Below are 20,991 nucleotides of genomic sequence, written 5' to 3'. Positions count from 1 at the left end.
AGAAGATGCCACAACCAGGAAAAGCATTGCTGTCTACAGGAAAACCAGCCAGACAAGCAGCACGCAGAGAAGAGTTAATGCTCTCAGAGTGTAGAGTTGTGTGTTACCATGAAGGACACCAGTTTAATTCCCAGGTAAAGATCATCTACCATGGAAAAATCCCTACAAAATTCTGCACAGTCTTCCTAGTCTTAGCAGCTGTAATGTGAATAAGGGACCTCAGAAGCCAGATGCCTCTGTCCGTTCCTGCACCGCAGTCTCACCCTCTTCACATTCAAGTTTGCAGGAAAGGATGTCACCACCAATGCCACGTCCGGTTCTCCAAGATACCTTCATGTTGCTGGCTATTGGGAAATTTTGTGGCCTTTAATAGGCAATTCAGCTGAAGAAATTGTCTTGGGTTTAATTTCCTCTTTGTAGAAGAAGACAGACTCTGAATGAGGCAAAATCTGTTATAAATGAAATTGGCAGAAATTCCGTCAAGTTTATTTTCACAGAAAGGCATAAGAGCTATGCTTGGATAGGCAACAAGGCTCTTTCCATAGCTTATGGCAATGCCATTACACCTGAAAACCTATCAATCCATTGACAACCTAGTTAACTTGCAAGAAAAAAAAAAAAATATCACAAAATCATCAACCCATTTGTCACAGGGCCAGTCCCAGAAGTCCTGCTGCTCAGTAGAAAAGTTTTAGCTGTAAGGGCATCTCAGTATATGTTCATACATTCATGATCTCACTACAAGGATTTCTGCTTGACAGTGAAAAATTCAGGAGCATAATTTTTTCCCCTTCATCCCCTAACTTCTTCCAGCTGATAATTAGATGTAAGATTGACAACTTTAGATCTCAACATGAAAGCTACAGCTAAAGTGAAAGACTCAGGAGCACTTCTCAGCTCCCGGATCCAGCTGCCTATCCTGGCTGCCTCCCATCTGTATGCCAGGATGAAATCCAAGTGTGAATCACCCCATCATTTGAATCCAGGTTGCTATTGTAAGAAAACTCAGGCATGTAGGCAGGGAGGGAGCCACAGGCTGACAGGACACTCGGACGGATTGACCAGGTGGATAAGGAGTCTGAAAGACACTCCAAGAAGAGATGCTCCACTGTTTAGACTCAGCCAAAGAAATGGTGTGGTGCATTGCCCAGCACCCTGTTATACAGCCTGATCCGTTCTGCAGGTAAAAATGATTTGACTGCACTTCAAAAGTGGCATTTCACTCCTGATGGTTAAAAATCTGTTTGTAATAAGTTGCTGATTTTGTTGATTTTATGGCAACAACTTAGCCTCTGAAATTTTGAAAGGCTAACTGAAAAAAAGTGACACAATTGGGTCTTCATATTTGCTTGGTACTGTTCAAGAAGATGTAGGATTTGTCCTTTATTATTACAGCACAGCTTTATTCCAGATGGTTTCCGGATTCTTAAATAGTATCTCTTAGGAGATGCTTTCTAAGAGGGAAATGTCCTTAGTCATGTATCTAGATCGTCAGAGCTATGGGAAAACACTCCTTAGTGCTGCATGGCTTCTTACATGAAGCTTGGGGGGGGGGGGGGGGTTGGTCCTTTATCTTAGAATTCATAACCATAAACCAATTTGGCTCCAATTCTCCTAAGAACACTGAACACCATCCATGAGGATGGTATAATCTTGGGGTCCAAAAACATCTCACATCTGCTCCACTATTTCATGGGTTCCTTTCAGCCCACACAGCCCAGCAATCAAAGACCAAAAGACTCACAGAGTAGAGAAAAGAGAGGGTCATTTCTCCAACTACCCTAAAGCCTCAAAGGTATCTACTTGAAACAGCATTAGCTGTCTCTGAGCCAGTTTGCTATCCCAGCCACGTCCCTGTTGGCTCTACCCATCTCTGCATACACCACCCCACCACGACTACACCAGTGAACCTCTCGCAAGTTTGCAAATCTTAAAAAGAAATGTCTGTCTTCTGAGATGACTATGAACCCACCAGCAATTCCTCTGCTCTGAACCTTGTAATACTGAGTGCAGCACGACTGTGGAACAAGAACACCGTGTTTCTAAGCAATTTGTCAAATAATTAAATTATGTACACAACAACTAGCTGGCTCAATTATATTAGCCAGTCTCCATCATGTAATATAATTTCTAGTGGCTGTTTAGGCACTAATAGCCTCAGATCTTTTTAACTGTGTCTGGTGCCAGCTGTGGTCTGCATGACATCTTTCTGTGCCAAGTCAAACCCCTTGAATGGAAAATTCATGGCTCGGTTTCCAAGCCCCTGTTCCTTAATGAAGTTCTAAAATGGTATTTTCAACAAGGATGCTTCCACCATTGAATATTTGTGAATTTCCACTTAGGTAAATAAAAATCTCTGGTTTGCTTTTTCTTTTCTGACATTTAATGCCATAAAAAAAATCCTTCATCAGAATAGGCTGGTATATTGAGATGCTATAATATTGTTTCTAGGAACACCAAATAAATACACAGCCTTTTTGGCAGACCATAGAGGTGTTTAAAGGTCTTTTTCCCCTCCTCCTACAAGAATATTTTCTTCCTTTTTCAACTATCATAAGCTTTCCCTTCTTATTTCTGTGACACTGCTACCTTCAAGAGAAAAGAAGCAAAATCCCCAAATTAAACAAGCGTGGTGACTCAGGAACACTTCTTATAAAGGTGCTTTTCTTCCCAAACCCATGGTCCTAATAACACCTGACATACCATTTCATGAGCTGAGCAATGCTGGAAGAGGCTTCCTTCCAGATCACTAATTTGAGATGGTTTTTCAATTAGTGGGATTGCAGCAGACAGATACATCATCTCCACAGCTAACTCTTCACCAGTGACATGCTGCAATTTCCCATTGCATTGTGCAAAGTCTTGGCTGTGACAATTCCTCTGGTCACTTCACGTGGGACATGACAATGGATGCCTCAGCTCATCAAGGGCCCTTTTAAAATGCATTAACAGGAATACAAGATAAATCAAGTCATCAATAAAATGCCTCCTTGCCTACCCTTTGCCTGCCAAGACTCTACCTCTGAAGAGTCTCATACATGCAAAATCATCCCCTCTCCTCGCTTCCCTCATGTTGGATTTGGTGCAGGGAAAGCATTAAGAGCCCCGAGTCCTGGGTCCAGGCATTAGCACATGGCAACAGACTTGGGAAATGCAGGTTGAGTTCCTTGCTCTGCTGCTGGCTTTTTTTGACACCTGACACACACTCAGGTCCAGCTCCACAGCTTGCTCCCCACTGGTACTCACAGACACTCCTGCAAAACCCATCCAAAGCTGCAAGCACCTAAGTCCCCAAAAGCTTGGCTTTTTCTGGGCCTGTGTGTGCAAAACCACCCAAGCACCAACACCATCCCACAGCCAAGGATCAAGCTGGTTCTAGGGAAAAGCTGAGGTCTGTTTGCTGTATGAAATTACCTTCTTCCACAGGCTTAATTTTCAAGGCAAACCTTTCAGACTTGAGTATCGATGTACTGGGCTAAGGCACAAAATGGTATTCCTCCAGGCATGTTATCTTGTGTATTTGCTTCTCCCATCACTTTCTTATATTTTGATTTCACATGTGACACTTACCATTTTCCTCATCAGCCATCAACAACAGAAGACTGGATTTAAAAATGCCCCGAATAATTTAAGCGATTTATATGCCAGGGCACAAGATAACTTGCCCCTACCACTCCCTAGCCCCATGGACTTCTTAGATAAAACAAAATCGAAGATCAAGCTTGCACAAATTAAAATACCTTTGTTCAGTGCACTATTGTGGTTAAAAAAAAAAAAATCAATTGGAAGTTCATTCCTTCAAGAAGGTCAACATATTCACATGCATTTCAGCATCTATGTCTACCATCACATGTCAGGAAATAAAGCTAATAATATGGCAGCATTCATGGTCCAGTACACTCATTTCTCTTAAAAAACTTGTTCTTCTTATGTGGGTGCTTCATACAAAGACAAAGTGAGGACATGGCGAGCAAAGTGTCCCTTGGGTAACTTAAGAATTAAAAGCCTTTCCATTTTAAATTAGCAATGCGAAGCTTTATTGCTGCAAATGACTTACAAAAGCTACTCTTTTAAAAACAAACAACAAAAATGAATAATCCAGCTGATTATGATGCCTTCAAAGGCATGAGGCCAGTTCCATTAGCTGTGGATCTGACCCAACAGGCTTAATACATCTGCAAGTACTAACAAGAGGGAGCTCAGGTCTGTTTAACATTCAATCAGCAGCCTGTGCTGCTTTATAAATAGAGAGAATGAAACATTACATGGAAAAAAAATGTATGAGTGAAGCATTTCACTTCCCTGATTTTTTTTTTTTTTTTTTTTTTTAGCATTCTGTGGTTTGGCTACAAGACTCAAAATGCACTTAATGACAGTCAATAAACTTTGCCTTGGCTTCAGTCAGCTGAAAACTCTTTCCTCCTCTGTCCCATTCGGTCTCTTTTGCTACATTAGCATTAAGCATATTTCATTCCACCTCAAATGCTGACAAGAAAATTACCCAACAAATAGGGTTTACTGTTGGGTGGCAGAGGTACCAGAACAAAACATGGCATTGTGTTGCTGAAGACAAAGATGCAGTGTAAGAAATCATGCAGACTAAATGGAAACTGCAATTACATTTTGTAATTAGCAGAATGGGTATCTCAATGCAGTCACATATGAAAATTTTTTTCAGTCATTTTGTTCCAAAGCAAAGGGTCAGCTGAGGTTTCTGCTCTGTAACTCTTTTCTTCCTCCAGTATATCATGGTTTGGAGAATTTAGATTCAGCAGGTCTACCCCACAAACCCTTAGTCATGTGAATATTCTCTGTGACTTCCATTTTTAGACATTTTCTGCATAGCAATTAACTTTCTTCTTCTCTCCAAAAATCAATTAAAGGAAAAAATAACCCTGAACAAATCTTTTCAGCTGATTACTCTGTCAGTGCTTGCAGATGGCAAAAATAAAATATATTTGAGGTGGCTTTTCTGACTTTGCAAAAGAGTACATGTGTGTGTTTCTGTAAAAAAGAATATAAAACAAGAATACACTTTAAGGAATGATCCATTTCATATAAAAGCCATGTCTTTTTTTTTTGCTTTGCTTTGCTAGGAGATCCCTAAGGCAGTCATATAGAGCATTCTAGTTAAATCAAAATACGCTTTTCTCATGTGTGTTTTAGACATGAAAATTCTTCCTGCCTTTACCTTCTTGGGATGTAGCCTGTACCAGAAAGCCAGGTATTAGCTGGGAACTCTTAAAAAACCACAGACTTTTACCCAAACAGGAAACCTTGCAGGGTTTATAGTACCATACCTGGGGATGTGATCAGAAATATCTGTTTTCTGGCAGCTGAGCCACAAATCCACATTCGGTTCATCCTCACAGCTCCGAATTGTCACTGATGATCACAAATGGCTCCATCAATCTATCTCTATGCAAGCTGTGAGACCAACTAGGACAGATATGACCTATCCTCTTCTCTTCCCATTACAGCCAGAGGAGGAGAAGAATGATTTCTGAGCTCAGGCAGAAAGATGATGAGCAACATTTCTCACTTCCTTTCATACACACCACAAGTGAGAGTCTGAATCCATGCAGGTGCTAGTTTGCATCAGATGTAAGTAGGTGCAAGACCAGGCAGGGCTGGGCAGTGGGGTTTTGAGAAAGGAGAAACTGCGACCCTCTGCATTGCAGTGGAAAATATTCAACCTCCAAAGACAAGGCAAAGCTTGGGCTCCAGAAACAAGTCACTCCATCACTCTCTGGAGAAGGCTTAGGTGTAGTGAGCGCTGCCTGACAGCCCTGCAAGAAGAACATGCCCGCTGCATCTGAGCCCACTGGGAAAGGAGATTGCCTGATGATAGTTGAGAACTCCCAAAGGGAGTGAATAAGCCTCCAAATCAGTCCCTGAAGACTGAAATCAACCCCTTCATATTGACACCTCTCCAAGCCCCTGTTTGAATGCAAGCCTCAACAGGAAACCACTATACCATCCCCGATGTTGATGCCAGTGCAACAAGATACCTGAATGCTATTGCCACTGCTCCCCTGTACCTGCCACCTTTCTGATTTTCCTCCACTTTGTCCCTTGTTCTCCTGGATCACATAGCTCATCTGAGTGCTCTGCAGCCTGGAAACATCTCAGCCACATTAGCAATTACCACCAAAGTGAGAAAAATCTCTGTGTATTAGCGCATGTTCCCTCCCTCGAGCACCACTCATATTAGTCAATGTAATGGGATCTTTCAGCAGCCACTCTGCATCTTCCAGATAACCAATGTGATGTGGCAGTTGCCATAGTAACATTGTTATTGTTAGTATTAAAAAGCAGTAACGAAAATTGTCCTGCTCACACTCAGAGGAGTCCTTTGTCTATGAGTTACTCCTGCCCTGTGGTAACTTAACAATTAAAGGAATCTTTAAATTTATTTAGCTATTGAATGGGCACAACGAAAAACCCCATGCCATTTTTCTGGGATTCAGTCCTTTGCAGGTTAGAGGAAGAACTGTCAGCATAAAGAAATAGCCTACAGGTGAATGCAGAACATCCTATGGAGAAGTTTGCAGGAACCGTGGCATGGAAGGGAAGTTTGGGAAGGGGGAGCGGGGGAGCAGAAAGAGACAAATGCCACATTTGGGGCTGGGTGTGTGTGCAGCAGAGCAAGGGAGAGTTGCCACCTACACAGCTGCAATGGTGATGTGTCCTTTAAAAACAAGGGCAGGGTGGGCAGGTAGGTAAATGTATGCATTCAAGGAAATGAGGCATTTCTCAAAGCTGTGTTCATGGTGCAGTCATTTGGCAGTTCAGAGCCCACACAGCAATTCTCTGCACCACACTGTACAAGACACTTTGTGCTCACATGTCAGTGGATCTTACCTACAGAAAGAGAGTGATCAAGACCTGCCCCCCACCTTCCTCCACAAGCATAAAATCCTGGGACTTTCCTTTCCTCTGAATTGCAATGCCCATCACATGAGGATGCTTCCACTACAAGATCTAGCTGAATACCCTGGGGATGTGATGGGTCAGATTCTAGCGGTGCAAGCAGGGAAAGCAGCTTCCATTTCAGCAAAGCTGCTACCAACAGGAAATCAAGCTCTGGCCCTGGCCCAGAAAAATCTTTCTTAATTAGGAACCAAGCGTTTCAGACACTGGCTTGTTTTTGATAATGAACAATTATTGTGTCAATGTCTGTTTTGTAGGGTGTGGCTGGAAACAAACCAATTTTGTTCTAAGTCTTTCACATTAGGTCAGAGGAAAATAATTGTTTCAGTATGAGCATTTCAATAACAGAAACATTTGAATGGGTTCCACTATATTTTAAGAACCTGATGAAAAGCGTGGTGAATAATTACATCCGCTGGTTATGGATCTGCATGTATCAGAGCAGTTTCAGGGTGGAGGGAGGAGAGGGTTGATCTAATGATAAGAAATATTTTGTCATTGCATACCCAACAAGAATGGATTACAGAGCCAGTGACTCTGAAGACAGATCTTGCCAACTTGTAGCAAAAAGAGTGAAGTTCCCAGTCTTCTTCAGTGAAGTAATTATCAATACTTGCAGATGATTTTTCCAGGTAGATAAATTGCTCGTAAGAAAACATCTTAGAGATCTCAATTTCTCCCCCGTACACCCACTCCCAACTTGTTCTGTTAAAGACAAGTACATAGTTTAATTATTCCAACGCTGAAAGACTGATAACTTCAACTTTCTTAAAATGATCCATGAAAAGGAAAGAACTGTGGAAGTCAGATAACTATGGTAGGTAGCTATCACCCAGCTAATAGTCATTAAATCATTGTCTCCCTGAAAAGGCAGTAATGAATAGCTCCATGGCATTTTGTGATAACAGAGGTCAAACTGGTTGCACGTGAACTTACTTGCATAATAAAGAGAGCAATTTGTGCAAAACCAGTAACCAACAGGCAGTTATATGTGTCAACCTGACACTCCGTGTTGTAAGCCTACACTGAAAGAACACTCCAGTACCTTTTCTGGTGATATTTGGAGCTAGAAAAATCTGGGCAAACTCAGGGCTACCACAGGTCTACCTACACTCACTGGGTCTGACTGGATCAAGCACAAAAACCATCAGCAACTATTCTCTAGCTTGCTTCTTCTTAAGCAGGGTGCTAATGTCTTGAACACAAGCTTCAGCTAAGTGACAGTCAAGAAAGTGGGTAGAAACCCACTCCACCTTATAAATTCTGGTTGATTTCTGTGTTAATCTGGACAGGTTGGAAGCCAAAAGTTGTCACTGGAAACCCTGTCCTCCAGAAGTAACAAGACTTCATTCAATGGATGATCTGCTTGAAAAGAAAAAGAGCATTTGATCTCATTTCATTACTGATAGAAAGAAATAAGCACAGAAACGCATGGGAATGATGATGCTTGCATATGAGAGATTATTCTTAACAGCTGTAACATAGGGTATCACTGGCAAAAAGGAGCAGTAAGCCCTACCTCACATGCAAAGTGTTAGATCTGTTGTCCTACAAAGGAACATGGTAGAGTCATCACATTTGCAGACCTTTTCTAATGCACCTCGGTGTCATCACTGCATGGCAAAGCATGGTAACGTGAGCTACCTTCAAAGCATGCAAAATGGAAGGCAAACACCGGACACCATTCCCCTCCAGACGAAGCAGCCTTGGTATACATCGCTACTGCAAAATAAGATCTTTGCAGTTCAAAAACTTCCTAGAGGGACACACTCCAAAGGCATAAACAGTCTGGAGGAGGCAAGGTCTATAAATCACTGCCAGTCAGCTTAGAAAAAATGTTGTCATTGCTTCTCTGTGGAGGAGTAAAATGATAAAAGAAATTTCTTTTATGTATGGATGGCTCAACCATAATGCTATTTTAACATCATTTTCTTGTAACCCATCTACACACAGCTATTTAAACATTTGTTATAAAGTATGTATGGGGTGACTCATCCAGCTGAAGAATAAGCCTAATTGGTCAAACTTCCAGGACACTGTGTGCTGAGCTACAGAGAATCATAATCTCATCTATTAGGAGATGTGACAAGTTGCAGAAGCTATCTAAAATTCCTGGAAGAGGTAGTGTGAAATAAGAACCATTGCCTAGGGACAGTCTCTTCTTTACGATAATTAAAGAGCTCAGATCTGTGCTATTCTGGATGGATGAAAAATATGCATACATAAGCTTAAATTCTGTCTTTGGCTTGCTCATGCGAGAAGGTTGTCTAATAATTCATTAGCCTCTTCAATAAAAGATACCCAAAAGGCAGAATAAAGGGCATCTGTGGATTTGACTGCCATGTTCATATGGTCACAAAATTTCCCCCAGAGATCCTGCTCTTCCGTATAATACAGCTACATGACTCAGAAAAAAACCAAGAACTTGGGAAGAGTTTCCTTCTTCCCTGAGAACATTCCCATACCAAGTGACCAGAAGTAGAGAGGAAAGAAAAGCACTTCACAGACTGAAACAGAAATGTTAAAACCTCCTCCAGAGAGGTTATTAGTGGGTGGGGAGCACAGTCATAAATATGGAGTCCAGCAGCATTTTTCCACACACACTCATTAATGATATTCACTTTGCCATATTTGTTTGAATTGATGATAATTCTACCATTTGGGTGAAAAATAAAATATCAGACATCTCACTTTGTATTCTCCAGGATGCCAAAGTAGTGCAGTAGCAGATAGGAGAGGACCTCTTGGCTATTTCTTTGCATTCTCTTACTGTCCTGTCTTTTTCCCCAACGTACAGGTACCACATGCTGAGACGTACTGCTCCTCATACACAGATTAGCAGAGCTGTAGTAGCAAAATGGGTCCCTACAGAAACCCTTGAATTCAAGCATTGCTGTGGACTCACACCAGTTGTACATGCATTTCCCATACAGCTCTCATCTATTTGGATATTATTGGCTCTAAACCAATGGACCATCTACACTTGGATGGACCATTGGCCTTTCCCTCCATCATTTCCCTTGCAGAAATCAATGGATGATTTACTTGCTTCTGTCAGTGTATAGCTACCAACAGCCCGGCTCAAGTATAGATGAATACTTTAATTTTAATCAGCATGTTAGCAAGAAGTTGTGGATGGTATTTCCAACGCACCACATACTGGAAGGCTATACAAAGCAACCAGCCAGCAAAAGAAAATATGATGATCTCATTTATATTACCTTTTTTTAAGCTTTTAAAAGTGTAGCCAAACTGAGATAATAAAAGTTATTTACTATGATTTCCTCTTACAAAAAACAAATGTAAAGTGATTTCATCAGTACTAGATAATAGGCCTGCTTATAACCAGAGGGCAGTATTTTTAATAACTTCACTAAAAATATGCACTGGTACAAAAATGTGGTGCAATAAGAAAAAAGTACAAAAGGTAATGAAATATTACCTATTATCTCAGCTCATTTTTGTCAGGAAATAATACTACAAACTTAATACGATACATGGAAGCCTTATGAAAAGCAGGCAGGGAGAGGCTTATAGTCTTATCCAGTATTAGACGAGAGGCTGAGTGATTAATAAGTTGACATTGAAGAGCAGAGAATGGAAATCATATGGACTTTAGGGAAAGGAAATAGCTTAAAAATGAAACTGTCATGCTGCCAGGCTGCATAGGAAGAGGCACAGCTCCCACAGCCGTCCCCACTGCGCAGCATAATGGGAAGGCAGCTTAAACCTCTGTCAGTGCTGTGCACGCCGCTGGAGCCTCCGGCTCCCCCGCGCCTGCTGCTGCGCCTTCCTCAGGCACACATGGGTGAGAGCAATGGGAGAACCACACTGAAAATAGGAAGGGGAGAGGAAAAAAATACATCAAAAGGAGAGGTTTGAATGCAACCGCAACTTGGGGGTTGAAGAATGGGAAAAATAAGATACTCTATAGCAGGAGTAGATTAAATGAGATTTATCCATAGCAGTGGATGAGCTACATATCTAACTTATGGGCCTCCAGCATGCACAGTGTGTAAGGATGAGATGTTCTTGATTGCTTTTTTAAGTAACAGGGCCAGATCTTTTGATGGGATTAAAACTTGGGCCTTACACTGACCTTAACACTGTTCAGGGCTGCAGGATTAAGTTTTAAATACCCAGTGAAGCACCATTACTTACAATATCAACAATAATGCCATTTATTGCAGGTCACAAGCCAACTTCCAGGAGACTACATTTACTGTTGTTTCTCAGGCACATTGTGTCTGGTTCTGATTTGTACATTGCTCACACTGGAAAACATCTGCTGCAGTTTCCAAGACTGGGGATTTAACTGTGGCTAATTCGCTGTTTACTTTACTAGTGGTACCAACAGAGAGTCACTATTGGTGGCAAATAGGTACTACGCATGCAATAAGATCAGTGAAGAACTCGGTCAAAATCAACAGCATGTAAACCCCTGGTAAGTAATTCAGATCAAAACATGCGGTGTCCACTGAAAAAAAAAAACCAAAAAGCTATAAACATTTATTCACAGACCTCTTAAGAATAAATTATGGCTTTAAATATCCTGGATGAAAGCAACAGAATTGCCCTTGTGAAATATATGTTAGTGAATTTCTGGAAAAAACAGAAACAGTGCCATTCTGTAGTGCTTTAGAAGAGAGTAGCTAAACATTTCTCCTTTCAGTAAGTTGAACAAGCCTTATCTGGAAGTTTATCAAGGAAGAATAGTAACAATTTTTCCTGGATTGCATTCCAATTTTAAAAGTGATAGTTTTCTTCTAAATTACTAGAAAATAATTATAATAAACTTTTTTATTTCTTGCAAAACTAAGAACAACTGGGCCAAATGAAAGACTATTCACTTCCTTGAGTCAATTGCTGTTAATTGTTGATGATGATACCCTTTCACAAAAATTTATAAACCCAATCCTAGCTTTTCAAGGAGCAGGACTATAGCTAAGCACTGCCTAGTCTCTCTGTTTTCTACTCAAATCGTTGATATTTCCTCTGACTTTGGAAATGTGAAACTAGATCTCACATTTTTATCACTCCCATGCTCTCTGGTTTAGGAAAAGCACCATATCTTCTCAATGAAAAGGGAGAAAATACTAGCAGCTACATGCTTGGAGTCTAATTTTAGGAGGAACTGAGCCATTCTAATATGCTGCAGTCAACAGGAACTGAGGGCACTCAATAATTCATGAGTTTCTTTCCATGTTTGAGTAGAACCTGTTGAAAATCTCTCAAGGAAACATTTTTCATCAGAAAATTCCAATTCCAGTGAACCAAAACTGCTTACAGGACAGAATATGCTGCTTGGATACTTGTCTAACATCTCTTTTTTAATCCAGTTTGAAATGGCTTTTAATCTATAATAATATAATTCTATAATAATAAAATATTTTAAATATGAAAAGCATTGTTTGACAACAAGACAAAAGAATTTTTAAAAGGTGAAACAAATTGTTTCAATCAATCTTCACTGTGATTTTTTTATTCTTTTTAAACACAAATGTTTGAGAAGAAAAAAGATTCAAACTTGTTTTACTTTAAATTTGGGCTGGAAAATATTTTCACAACTTTTCCTTGAAAAGGAAAACATTTCTTACTTTAGATCTAGTTATGAAGGTATTTTCATGCCTGTCCTAAAAAAAAAAAAAAAAAAGCTTTATACTCATGCAGATAAACCTCTCTTTGACCCTAGTGCTGAGTGGAGTGTTAAACTTGTTATGTCTTTACTGTCACTTTGATTCAGTTATTTTAAAATGTGTGGCATTTGCATCAGAAGGCAGCAGAATAACCATTTCTTACCTTTAGTCTTTCTGTTACACCATCAGTGAAACTGACTGTGAATTCAGCAATTTTGGGCACTCTGAGTTTTCCTTTGTTCTTCTGGTCAGGCTGATATTCTGTTCTTGTTTTCACAATTACCTGGAATACATCAACACTTCTAAGGTTTCTGCAGACAGCATACATATTTTTTGTTATCTAAGCTTTTCTGTATAAACCATCCCCTGGACATACAAAAGTATCTTAGAACCATAAATTAACACAAACTTATCATAACCTCAGGAACTAAGAGATACAGACAAATAGTCAAGCAGATACACAGACCTAGGACAGTGAGCTTATCACACTGAGTCTTAAATTAGCTGACAGCAAAATGTTTGACACCTACTTTTGTTTAGGACTAGGCATATAATTTTTAGATCGTATTCAACAGGCAGAACACGCAGAATAACAGCCCATCCTAAAGAAGACCCTCACTTATTAAAAGCCCCATCCTAACAAGTTCCACTGAAGCCTATTTAAATTTAAGCCATTTGGTGTCTCATTTATTCAGGCTCCAGATTATCAATATTAATCTCATACTATCACCTTGGGTTTTCCCCAGAAGATCTCAGTGTCATTTGCTGACTAATCCAGGTCCTACTAATCTTATAAAAATGAGGTGTCTTATGCCAATGGAGAAGCCGTAAGTGGCTTTTAAAAGGGTATGGTCAAATTACCAAAATTGCATTGTCAATCTACATTGAATTTATTTGTAATCTAGAATGACAGTAAATATTTTGGGTAAAACGCATCCACTGCAAACACAGAAAAGGTAGCACGTAATGCCAGCTGCTCCCAGAGGCGACAAGCATCAGGGCTGTACAATGAAACTAACAGCCCTTCAGAGGAGTGAGCGTATCCATCCCATTATACACGAGAATCTTAAAAGACTACCCATCCATGAGCCTATACAGCTAAATAGCATCGTACCAGCATGCCAGCATAGCCACACTGTCTTAGTCTAGCTGGAAAATGCAAGAGAAGATAAAATGGCCCTGTCTTCAGCACTGGCCAAGAGCTGGAGCTCATCCCACACGCTACCACGGCACTTCTGCACAGGATTCCCAACCCCGGGACAAGGTCCACAAAGCATACAATGGTTTGGTGTGGTTTGCAAGGTCTGGATAGGTTAAACGCAAAAGGATAGAAAGAACATTGAAACTCTTGATCCCAGGGCCAACACTTCCACTTTTTGGCCTCCCATTCTGAATTGCAGGACTACGCAGCCATCAGCCTTGCCAAGGTGAAAATTAAATACCCCAGAAGTGGTGACTGGTTCATTTGAGAGTGACAAGAGTGATCCTAAAGTTCTTTGTTAGAAACAAAAAGTCTTGAAGGATTGAAAAAGATTAAGTGATGCACAAGGTTGAGTTACCAGCTAATGATGAACTTATTTCCAAATGAAGACAGCAAAGTCTGGTTTGGACCAGAGAAAACCCCAGGTATTTAATCCTCCCGCATTTAATGCCATGTGAAAATCAGAGTGAAAGAAAATCAGAGTGAGAGAAAATCAGTGTAAGCCAATTTTCTGGATTCAAATGCAAATCATTAAAGACTGATGAATATTTACATCCTTCAGTGAATCTCTCTTCATAATATTTATTAAGTAGCATTTGCAACATTAAGACTTGGGAAGAAGAGGGGACAAAAAGCCACCCAAATATATTTATATTAGCATTTTGGAACTCAGGATTTCTGATGACACAACATAGATGATGGGAAATGACATATGGACAAGCTTGATTTGGCGGGTTTGGGATGAACCCTAACCCTACTCTGAACCTACTATTGAATCAAATCCCACTATGCTCTGAAATGCAGTCCAGCACACTGTGGGCCAAATAAAGCAAAGCTCCCTCTCCAGCCAAGACAAACTGGCCCAGGTTAGCTCTGAGTTATGAACAAGCAATAAGCTCATTTTCTCACTCAAAAGGAGGCAAGTGCACTCAGGACTCCATGCAGCTGGCCCCCAGCTTTCCAGTCTCCTTGCTGGCCTTTTGTAAACCCGGTAGAGTAAATTACAGAATGTCACCCATCAACACCTGCCAACCAGTGTTCAGAAATTGCACTTATTCTGTTTTCAAACCTACCAGTCACAATATCCAATTCTCCCAAATTCATGCTTCCTGCTTGATCTAAAATTTAGCTGCAGACAAAATTTTAAAATATACGAGGGCTTTCCCACAAACTCTAACATTAGGTCTTAATGAAGGACCATGAAGCCAGAATACAAGAAAAAAAATAAATTAAAAGCCTTACTTGTTTCTAGATATAATTTAATTTTCTTCCACTCTTTGTCATTAACACCAGTTTTCTTACAGGTATTTTTTAACTGTTGTTATGTTCAACCAATATCCTATAAACAGGAAAGTTTGGATTATGCTGTCTAGAGGGATACAGCATGAGACTGAAAATAAACCCACACAGCCCTTCACAAGGCATCAGATTCAAGTCGAGTAGCAATGTCTATCACGTCTGTGAATAAATAAGTAACCTCAGTCCCCAGCCAGATCAGAAGCTACTTGAAACCCAATTTGCTGACTGTGCCAGCAGTGAAATGTGTGTGTGTGCACAGAGCCATAGTCATCCTGCTGGTCAGTGTTTTGCAGAGAAATTTGCAGAGCTATCAAAAAACTTTAGTAGAGGAGGTAAGAAGGACCTTTGCTAAATGCCTTTTGGCGTTGCGAAAGCTAAAGTATCTTTGTCAGACACCTGGTGGAATTACTCAGCAGAAGAAAGACAGGGCAGTCAGTAAGGTCTCCTCTTTAAAGGAGAACACAGAAATAAAATCATAAAATCATAGAATCATTTAGGTTGGAAAAGACTCTTAAGATCATTGAGTCCAACCGTTAACATAGCACTGCCAAGTCCACCACTAAACCATGTTCCTAAGTGCCACATCTACACCTCTTTCAAATACCTCTGGAGATGGTGACTCAACCACTTCCCTGGGCAGCCTGTTCCAATGCTTGATAACCTTTTCAGTGAAGAAATATTTCTTAGTATCAAATCTAAACCTCCCCTGGCACAACTTGAGGCCATTTTCTCTCATCCTATCACTTGTTACTTGGGAGAAGAGACCAACACCCACCTCGCTACGACCTCCTTTCAGGTAGTTGTTTGTAGAGAGCAATAAGGTCTCCCCTCAGCCTCCTTTTCTCCAGGCTAAACAACCCCAGTTCCCTCAGCCGCTCCTCATAAGACTTGTGCTCTAGACCCTTCACCAGCTTGGTTGCTCTTCTTTGGGCACGCTCCAGCACCTCAATGTCTGTCTTGAAGTGAGGGGCTGAAAACTGAACACAGGACTCGAGGTGCAGCCTCACCAGTGCCCAGTACAGGGGGACAATCACTTCCCTAGTTCTGCTGGTCACTCTATTTTTGACACAAGCCAGGATGCCGTTGGCCTTCTTGGCCACCTGGGCACACTGCCGGCTCATATTCAGCCGGCTGTCGACCAACACCCCCAGGTCCTTTTCCTCTGGGCAGCTTTCCAGCCACTCTTCCCCAAGCCTGTAGTGTTGCATGGGGTTGTTGTGACCCAAGTGCAGGACCTGGCACTTGGCCTTGTGAACCTCATACAATTGGCCTCAGCCCATTGATCCAGCCTGTCCAGATCCCTCTGTAGAGCCTTCCTACCCTCGAGCAGACCAACCCTCCCGCCCAACTTGGTGTTGTCTGCAAACTTACTGAGGGTGCACTTGATCCCCTCGTCCAGATCATCAATAAAGATACTAAACAGAACTGGCCCCAATACGGAGCCCTGGGGAACACCACTTGTGACCAGCCACCAACTGGATTTAACTCCATTCACCACAATTGTTTGGGCCTGGCCATCCAGACAGTTTTTTACCCAGTGAAGAGTACAGCCATCCAAGCCATGAGCAGCCAGTTTCTCCAGGAGAACTCTGTGGGAAACGGTGTCAAAGGCTTTACTATAATCCAGGTAAACAACATCCACAGCCTTTCCCTCATCCACTGAGTGGGTCACCTTGTCATAGGAGACCAGGTTAGTCAAGCAGGACCTGCCTTTCATAAACCCATGCAGTCTGGGCCTGATCGCCTGGTTGTCCTGTATGTGCCATGTGATGGCACGCAAGACAATCTGCCCCGTAACCTTCCCTGGCACCGAGGTCAGACTGACAGGCCTGCAGTTCCCCAGATCCTTCCAGCCCTTCTTGTAGTGTGACAAGATGACAAAGGACAAACAGAAAACTGAAAACCCAAAGTGTGGGGGTAGCATTCAATATTTTGGCAGTAACGATAAAAATGCAATTTTGCTGAGGGCATGGGGTGCACATTTAGAAGAAAAGAGCTAGCTCTTGTTCGGTCCGCTACAGTCTAAATAAATAAGACTGAGCATAGATCCCACTTTTGCAGCAACCTTCACCCCCTCTCCATCCAACAAGCTGCCATCAGGACACCCACGCAAAGACTTCTGGAAACTGACTTGTGTTCATCATGCTCCTTGAGCCTCCTGCATGAGTGAGACCACCCCAGTCAGGGCTACCTTAGCAGTATCCAGAGACAGGAGTGAACACTGTTGGATGATAATACACAGATACACACACCCCACAAACACAGAGTTTTTAACAGAGCATTTGCTACACTGACAGCCTCCCATGCATGTGTCAGTTGTGAGCGTCTCCAAAACAAGTTTAAATGAGACCTGGTCAAAACCCAAAATAACCTTTCTAAAGCACAAAATATCAATTTAAGTGCAAGTCTAGAAAAGGAATAATTAATCTTACAAGGAAATTTTTCTGTATTTTTAGCATTATTGGGTTTTTGCTATTTTGGTTGTTTGTTCTGTTTTCATTTTCCAGTTTTCTGATTTGGGTTGGGCGGGAAAGAAGATTTGCCTTTCCCCTGTTCCCTGCCATCACTACTTTTTCACCTTTTCTTTCCATTTTGTCACTGAGAAAAAATTCCTGGCAGTAAAGTCTTCCAGAAATTCTAACCAAATTGCTGTTGGATGTACAGTAATAAAAACCCCACTGACTCCACAGTCAGTGCCATAATCAGCATTCATTTATTACCGGCTGCCCCAGAGCAGTTCCATCAGAGCCCAGGATCCCACTGTTTCAATGCAAACAAGGTACATTCATCGCACACCACGACAGGTTTCCTGGGAGAGCTACTGGCGTTTATTACAAACCACAGCAAACAGAATGATCCCCATTCCCTCTTCTTGTCCATTTTGCAGCTTTGCTGACTTCAGTAGAGTTATTCTTGACTGAAACCTGCAAAAGGGAGTATAAAATTGGGGTCCTGTGTAAGCTGCAATTCAAAGCAAACTGAAGTGAAAGAAACGCCCATCTCCTCTTTCCCTTCTCTGCAATGCTGTTATGGTGGAAATGAACTGCTGTAAGGGGGTAACTTCCAGAGCTGGCAGCAATGCTTGGCTGTGCTCTGGCCTCTTGAATGCGGACGATAAATGCAAACAATGGAACTGGTTCTTAAATGGACAAGTAGTTTCTTGAATACTCCCAAAAAAGACAATTAGCCCCCTCTCCACCCCCACTGCAGAAACACCATTCTGCCCATTTTCTGCACTTGCTTCCATGAGCTCTCACCTCCTCCTGCATGCTTCCTAAGGCTTGTCTTAACTCATGCTCCTCATGGTGAGAAGGGTCTGGCTGTTTTAGGTTGGCATCCCTAACCGTGAGCTTACTGGGTCAGAGAATTATTGTTATTATTATTTTTATTCATCTCATGAGGCAACCTGCGCACCTGCAAATGAATACTAAAAAGCAGAAACAGTCCCATCAGCTTTTTGGATTGCCTGAGCCTTTGTGATTGCTGCATAAATACCCTTTGAACTTTTTTGGATGCTTGTCAGTCTTTGTGTTTCATTATCTAGGCCCTGATCCAGCACCAGCTTATGCTTGTGCCCCACTTTGTGTGTTGTGAACATCCACCAGAGATCAGCCTCCCTGCCAGCTTAGTCCAGCCCAACTGTAGTCCTTTAATGTCTGTACTGTGGATGAAGCCTAGAAGAATACTAGCTCGGGGGACCTCCCTGCAAATTATGTTGCTGCCGAGACCTGTTCTTAAAGTTTTCACACTATTTCCCAGAGACTCTACACCTTTAAATTGCAGAGAGACAGTGCTGTTTATGGCAGATGCAATAAAGGGAACACAAATAAATTACCTGAGACTTTCTTCATTTTACATCCGAAATAAAACTGTTCTTTGAAAGTTGCTTCCTAGATGAAGTTTGCAGACCAATTGTAAGAATACAGGAAGAAAGAAAAGGACTTCCATGGACCAGCAAAAAAGACACATCTAATTACAGGGATCCACACTGTAGTCCTTGCAGCTTCTTCCATAACCAAGCTTATCTAGCTTCTGAACTCATTAACTTCCAATTCAGCAAAGCACTTAAGCATGCAAGTCGTCCTATTAACATCAGCAGGATTAGTCAGATATTTAAAGTTAAGTGTGCATTTAAGTGCTTTGGCCAGATCAGAGCTTAAGCTGGCTTCAGTCACCTTCCCACAGCCAGTTATAATACTGATGCTTAGGGCTCCTGTGGCATTCTTCGGCAAGAGGGCTCAAAGCGCTCTACATAGCGGCATGACCCCACTATCCCCATATTACTGATAGAGGAGTAGGAAAAAAAAAGATTAAAAAAAAAAAAAAAAGATGCATGCCAGCAAAGAGGAAATCAGGCAAAAATGCCAGGAGGCCTGCATGGATGAACAAGGAGCTCCTGGACAAACTCAAACACAAAAAGGAAGCCTGCAGAGGGTGGAAGCAAGGACAGGTAGCCTGGGAGGAATACAGAGAAATTGTCCGAGCAGCCAGGGAACAGGTCAGGAAAGCTAAAGCCCTGACAGAATTAAATCTGGCCAGGGATGTCAAGGGCAACAAGAAAAGCTTCTATAGGTACGTCGGTGATAAAAGGAAGACTGGGGAAAATGTGGGCCCTCACCATAAGGAAACAGGAGACTCGGTTACCCAGGACATGGAGAAGGCTGAGGTACTCAATGACATTTTTGCCTCAGTCTTCACTGGCAAGTGCTCCAGCCACACCACCCAAGACACAGAAGGCAAAGGCAGGGACTGGGAGAATGAAGAACCACCCACAGTAGGAGAAGATCAGGTTCAAGACCATCTAAGGAACCTGAAGGTGCACAAGTCCATGGGCCCTGATGAGATGCATCCACAGGTCCAGAGGGAACTGGCAGATGAAGTGTCTAAGCCACTCTCCATCGTATTTGAGAAGTCATGGCAGTCTGGGGAAGTTCCCACTGACTGGAAGAGGGGAAACATAACCCCCATTTTTAAAAAGGGAAAAAAGAAGACCTGGGGAACTACAGGCCAGTCAGTCTCACCTCTGTGCTTGCAAGATCATGGAGCGGATCCCCCTGGAAGCTACGCTAAGGCACATGGAAAATAAGGAGGTGACTGGTGACAGCCAACATGGCTTCACTAATGGTGAATTGTACCTGACAAATTTGGTGGCCTTTACAATGGGGTTACAGCGTTGGTGGATAAGGGAAGAGCAACCGGTGTTATCTACCTCGACTTGTGCATAGTATTTGACACTGTCCCACACAACATCCTTGTCTCTAAATTGGAGAGACACGGATTTGACAGGTGGACCACTTGGTGGATAAGGGATTGGCTGGATGGTCGCGCTCAAAGAGTTGCGGTCAACGGCTCAATGTCCGAGTGGAGATCAGTGATGAGCGGCATTCCTCAGGGGTCAGTATTGGGACCAGCACTGTTTAACATCTTTGTTGGCAACACGGAGAGTGGGACTGAGTGCACCCTCAGCAAGTTTGCCAACGACACCAAGCTGTGTGGTGCGGTCGACACGCTGGAGGGATGGGATGCCATCCAGAGGGACCTTGTCAGGCTTGAGAGGTGGGCCCCTGTGAACCTCATGAAGTTCAACAAGGCCAAGTCAAGGTCCCACACACGGGTCAGTGCAATCCTAAGCACAGGCTGGGCAACGAGTGGATTGAGAGCAGCCCTGCGGAGAAGGACTTGGGGTGGTTGACAAGAAGCTCAATATGGCCCTGCAATGTGCGCTTGCAGCCCAGAAAGCCAACCGTATCCTGTGCTGCAACAAAAGAAGTGTAACCCGCAGGTCAAGGGAGGGCGATTCTCCCCCTCTGCTCTGCTCTTGTGAGACCCCACCTGGAGTACTGCATTCAGCTCTGCGGCCCCCAACATAAGGACATGGACCTGTTGGAGTGAGTCCAGAGGCGGGCCACAAAGATAATCGGG

At 42.3% G+C, this 20,991-nt stretch overlaps 1 protein-coding gene across 3 annotated transcripts in view; it reads right to left on the bottom strand.

Moving 5' to 3' along the window:
* The window catches only part of NSG2 (neuronal vesicle trafficking associated 2), a 41,736-nt gene that overhangs the window by 10,669 nt on the left and 10,076 nt on the right, over positions 1-20,991 (bottom strand). For all 3 annotated transcript variants that reach the window (XM_029998017.1, XM_029998018.1, XM_029998020.1), the window contains exon 3: positions 12,733-12,852. In XM_029998017.1, the coding sequence (XP_029853877.1) occupies positions 12,733-12,852 (120 nt within the window). The remainder of the gene's footprint in view (positions 1-12,732; positions 12,853-20,991) is intronic.

This window comes from Aquila chrysaetos, chromosome 22 (genome assembly GCF_900496995.4).
Source record: "Aquila chrysaetos chrysaetos chromosome 22, bAquChr1.4, whole genome shotgun sequence".
Classification (NCBI taxonomy): domain Eukaryota; kingdom Metazoa; phylum Chordata; class Aves; order Accipitriformes; family Accipitridae; genus Aquila; species Aquila chrysaetos.
This window is presented reverse-complemented; position numbering and strand designations above follow the sequence as displayed.